This window comes from Alexandromys fortis, unplaced genomic scaffold (genome assembly GCF_014885135.2).
Source record: "Alexandromys fortis isolate MF-2015 unplaced genomic scaffold, M_Fortis_MF-2015_v1.1 scaffold_161, whole genome shotgun sequence".
Classification (NCBI taxonomy): Eukaryota; Metazoa; Chordata; class Mammalia; order Rodentia; family Cricetidae; genus Alexandromys; species Alexandromys fortis.
Window position 1 is genome coordinate 2,950,365 of NW_026068073.1, and position 5,274 is coordinate 2,955,638.

Sequence of the window (5,274 nt, forward strand, 5' to 3'; positions counted from 1 at the left end):
ACATCTTTCTTTAGGTTGGGAAAGTTTTCTTCTATAATTTTATTAAATATATTTTCTGGGCCGTTGAGTTGCACCTCTTCTCCTTCTTCTACTCCAATTATTCTTAGGTTTGGTCTTTTTATTGTGTCCCATATTTCCTGAATGTTTTGTGATGAGAATTTGTTGGTTTTGCTGTTTTCTTTGATCAGTGTGTTTATTTTCTCTATGGTATCTTCAGTATCTGATATTCTTTCTTCTATCTCTTGTATTCTGTTGGTAGTACTTGTCTCTGTAGTTCCTGTTCGTTTACCCAGATTTTCCATCTCCAATCTTCCCTCGGTTTGTGTTTTCTTCATTACTTCCATTTCATTCTTCAAGTCTTGAACTGCTTCCCGTACCTGTCTGATTGCTTTTTCATGTTTCTCTTGATTTTCTTGGGTATCTTTAAGCGATTTATTCATTTCCTCTACCTTTTTGTTTGTAATCTCTAATTGTTTATGGCAGTTTTTCACCTCCTGCTTAAGGTCTTCTATTATTTTCATATAATTCACTTTTGAGTCGATTTCTTCTAATTCTTCTGGAGTAGGGTGTACAATTCTTCTTATTTCGGGATCCCTTGATTCTGGTGAAGTCATGTTGCCTTTCAGGTTATTGGAGGAAGTCTTGCATTGGCGCCTTCCCATCTCCTCGTTCAAACGGAGCCAGGAGAGGCCTGGTGTCTTGGTCCAGTTTTTGCGTCCAGATGGAACTCCTCAGGACCACTCTGGGTGGGTTGTGGATGCAAGCCTGATGTCTTTTCTGGTACCGGGACAGGCTGGGCTGGGAGATGTTATGTGGTCAACGAGGGAAGGGAGTCAGATGGAGGGGGGAGGGATGTGGATGCAAGCTGGGTGGGATAGGAAGAGAGAGGGGGTATTGGGCAGAGTCGCCCCTGAAGTTGACCAGGAAGTGTAGCCTGACCTCTCTTTTCTGATACCGTGCAAGTCTTTAGGAGAAACATTGTCCTGATAGGTTTCAGGAAAGGGTAAAGGTACAATGATAATTGGCTCATGCTCCCTCTGATACATTTTTCATCCCTACTTGAAAAATTGCACCCTTTTATCTGGGGAAGACTTGTTGCATCATAACAAAATATTTATTTTGTCTTCAAATTGATCATAGTAACATTATTCCAGAAAAACCAGTCTCCTTGCTGCTTATTTCTTCACGATAGGCAGTGTTCGGGCAATGGCCCTATTTGCTATTAATTGGAACGTTGTCCCTGTACATGTCACATACTTTATGGCATCAAATGCTAATAATTTCCTTTATTCTTTAATCAATGATTCCAAAAGAGATGAAGAGTTCCTGATGTATTTGGTATATTCCAGTAGCATTGTTATTAATTTACCCAAGAAGTTTCTGTATGTATAAATATTATATTTATAGGACATTTTACTATTTATTCAGTCTTAGGAAATGAGCCTGAGTACATCATTTTATCAGGGTAAGATTTTAAAGTCTTTTTTTACTTCTCATGTAGATTAGATCCATGTATGCCTCTAGTAGGGTACTCATTGTTGTCTAGGTTCTCTGGGATTGTGAATTGCAGGCTGGTTTTCTTTGCTTTATGTCTAAAAGCCACTTATTAGTGAACATATATGGCATTTGCCTTTCTGGGTCTGGGTTATTTCACTCAATATAATGTTTTCTAGATCCATACATTTGCCTGCAAATTTCAAGATGTCATTATCTTTTTTTTTTTTTTCTGCTGTGTAGTACCCCATTGTGTAAATGTACTACATTTTCTTTACCCATTCTTCTGTCGAGGGGCATTTAGGTTGTTTCCAGGTTCTGGATAGGACAAACAATGTTGACCAATGAGTAACTTGAGAGCATGGGGATCGTGGGAGATGGTTGATGGGGAGGGGAGAGGAAGGGAGGAGAATAGAGAAAAAAAATCAATAAAACAAACATTTAAAGTCTTTGAATATAAATGTTAAATTATAATTAGAATGAGAGGAAAGAAGCTAGCATTTATTGAATGTTTTCCACTGGATTCCATTTAACTCAATTAATGCACATGATATATTAATATAATCATAAGTTTAATGCATTTATATCCTTATGACTAAGTGTCTTACTTCTTTAGCAAAGATTATCTAAAGAGTTTGATTAGTGCTTCATAAACACGCGGTGCGTGACGTTGAGTGTCTGGGGGGTGGCGCGAGCCGGAGGAGCCTCTGTCGCCTCGCGCGGAGTCGGAGTCGCCGGCCGCAAGCGCGGGGCATGGTCCCCTCTTAAAGGCGCAGGTCGCGGAGGTGCGGGCGGGCGCGCGGAACAAAGCGCTGGCGCCAGGCCTGCGGGCGGCTCGGGAGCCGCGATGGGCGCGGCGGGCTCGCGGCGGCCTCGCCCTGGCCGGGCCTGGTGGCCCTAGGGCAGGCTGGCCTCCGCAGGCAGGGGCGGCGGGCGGAGGGACGCGGGCATGGCCTCGCTCAGCACGCTGCTCGGGCTCGTGCTGGGCTTCGTGCTGGGCTTCTTGCTGGCCTCGTGGCTTGTCCTGCCCCGCGCCTGGGAGCTGAAGCGTGTGGGCCCGCGGCGGCGTCCCAGTCCCGAGGGATGCCGGCCAGGGCAGTCGGCGCTGCCGCTCGGAGGTGCACGAGGCGCTGCGCGCGGGGCTCAGCTCTGGCCGCATAGCTCGGCCACGGAGGGCGTCTCGCGTGACAGGAACTTTCTCTTCGTGGGAAAGATACCTACAGACCTGCGCCGTGGCCGCCTACAGAACATGGTCCAAGACAATTCCTGGGAAAGTTGAGTTCTTCTCTAGCGAAGGCTCAGATACAACTATACCTATTCCAATAGTGCCCCTGCGGGGTGTGGATGACCCCTATCCGCCCCAGAAGAAGTCTTTCATGATGCTCAAGTTCATGCATGGCCACTACTTGGACAAATACGAATGGTTTATGAGAGCAGATGATGACGTTTACATCAAAGGAGATCGTCTGGAGAGTTTTCTGAGGAGTCTGAATAGCAGTGAGCCCCTCTTTCTCGGGCAGACGGGACTGGGCACCACAGAAGAGATGGGGAAGCTGGCCCTTGAGCCTGGAGAGAACTTTTGCATGGGAGGGCCTGGTGTGATTCTGAGCTGGGAGGTGCTTCGGAGAATGGCACCACACATTGGCAAATGTCTCCGGGAAATGTATACCACCCATGAGGATGTAGAGGTGGGAAGATGTGTTTGGAGATTTGCAGGTGTGCAGTGTGTTTGGTCATATGAGATACAGCAGCTGTTTTACGAGAATTATGAACAGAACAAGAAAGGATACATTAGAGATCTCCATAGCAGTAAAACTCACCGAGCAATCACTTTACATCCCAACAAAAACTCACCTTACCAATGCAGGCTACACAGTTACATGCCCAGCCGCAAGATTGCCGAGCTGCGCCATCGCACAATTCAGTTGCACTGGGAAATCTTCCTTATGAGCAAGTACAGCGGCACAGAGGTCCACAAGGAAGACCTCCAGCTGGGCGTCCCTCCCTCCTTTATGCTCTTTCAAGCCCGCCAGCGAGAGGAGATCCTGGAGTGGGAGTTTCTGACTGGAAAATACTTACATTCAGCCACTGACGGCCAGGAGAGGGATGGACTCGGCACAGAAGGAGGCCTTGGACCACATCGTCATGCAGGTGATGGAGATGATCAACGCCAACGCCAAGACCTGAGGGCGCATCATCGACTTTAAGGAGATCCAGTATGGCTACCGGCGTGTGAACCCCATGTACGGGGCCGAGTACATCCTGGACCTGCTGCTCCTGTATAAGAAGCACAAAGGGAAGAAGATGACAGCCCCTGTGAGGAGGCATGCGTACCTGCAGCAGACCTTCAGTAAGATCCAGTTTGTGGAGCACGAGGAGCTGGATGCGCAGGAGCTGGCCGACAGAATCAACCAGGACTCCGGGTCACTGTCCTTCCTGTCCAATTCCCTGAAGAAGCTCGTTCCCTTCCAGCTACCTGGGTCCAAGATTGAGCACAAAGAGCCCAAAGAAAAGAAGATAAACATTCTGATCCCTTTGTCTGGACGCTTTGACATGTTTGCAAGGTTCATGGGAAACTTTGAGAAGACATGTCTCATTCCAAATCATAACGTCAAGCTCGTAGTTCTGCTCTTCAATTCTGACTCCAACCCCGACAAGGCCAAACAGGTTGAACTGATGAGAGATTACCGAGTCAAGTACCCTAAAGCTGACATGCAGGTTTTACCTGTGTCCGGAGGGTTTTCAAGAGCGCTGGCCCTAGAAGTAGGATCTTCCCAGTTTAATAATGACTCTTTGCTCTTCTTCTGTGATGTTGACCTGGTATTTACTGTGGAATTCCTACAACGGTGTTGCGCAAACACAGTGCTGGGTCAGCAGATCTATTTCCCAATCATTTTTAGCCAGTACAATCCAAAGATTGTTTATAGTGGGAAGGTTCCCAGTGACAACCATTTTTTTTTTTTTTTTTTTTGCCTTTACTCAAAAAACCGGCTTCTGGAGAAACTATGGGTTTGGCATTACTTGTATTTATAAGGGAGATCTTGTGAGAGTGGGAGGCTTTGACGTCTCCATCCAAGGCTGGGGTCTAGAGGATGTGGACCTCTTTAACAAGGTTGTCCAGACCGGGTTGAAGATATTCAGGAGCCAGGAGGTTGGAGTCGTCCACATCCACCACCCTGTCTTCTGTGACCCCAATCTGGATCCCAAACAGTATAAAATGTGCTTGGGGTCAAAAGCATCGACGTATGGGTCCACACAGCAGATGGCCGAGATGTGGCTGGAAAAGAATGACCCCAGTTACAGCAAAAGCGGCAGTAACGGCTCTGCCAGGACAGCCTGATTCCAGCCCCAATGGAAAGGACATTTTTAATTGCCTAATTTATTTTTCAAAAACTTTTCTGTATGATGAGTTTTTTTGAAGCCCGTACAAGGATATATTTTCCAAGTGGTTTTCTTACACAGGACTCCTTTAAGATTAAGCTTTTTGAATAAAAATGTGATTAATATTTGCCTTTGAACACATCTTGCTTAATCCTGACTTGAAACATACCCGGTGAACAAAACTTTCATAATGAGTTTTTGGTTTTACACATTTCTTTTCCAGACAACCCCTCCCTCCTCTGTAGTCCTATGGCAGAAACCGTGAACATTCCTAAGAAGTATTATTGTGGCACACACACTGTAACTCTGGTAAATGCTTGTTGTGACTGTTAACTTTGCACAAATTCTACCTTTTTACCTTTTTTAAACAATTTTTTTAAAGACATCTTTGGTTCCAAT

The 5,274-nt window shown here is 46.0% G+C and overlaps 1 protein-coding gene across 1 annotated transcript; it reads left to right on the top strand.

The window, feature by feature from the left end:
* Positions 1 to 2,018: 2,018 nt before the first annotated feature.
* LOC126488060 (chondroitin sulfate synthase 1-like) lies at positions 2,019 to 4,834 on the top strand. Its single transcript, XM_050121256.1, is given in 4 exon segments — positions 2,019 to 2,703; positions 2,705 to 3,589; positions 3,591 to 4,446; positions 4,448 to 4,834. Coding segments are annotated over 4 exon segments (2,388 nt in total). The 5' UTR covers positions 2,019 to 2,443.
* The last annotated feature ends 440 nt before the right edge of the window (positions 4,835 to 5,274 follow it).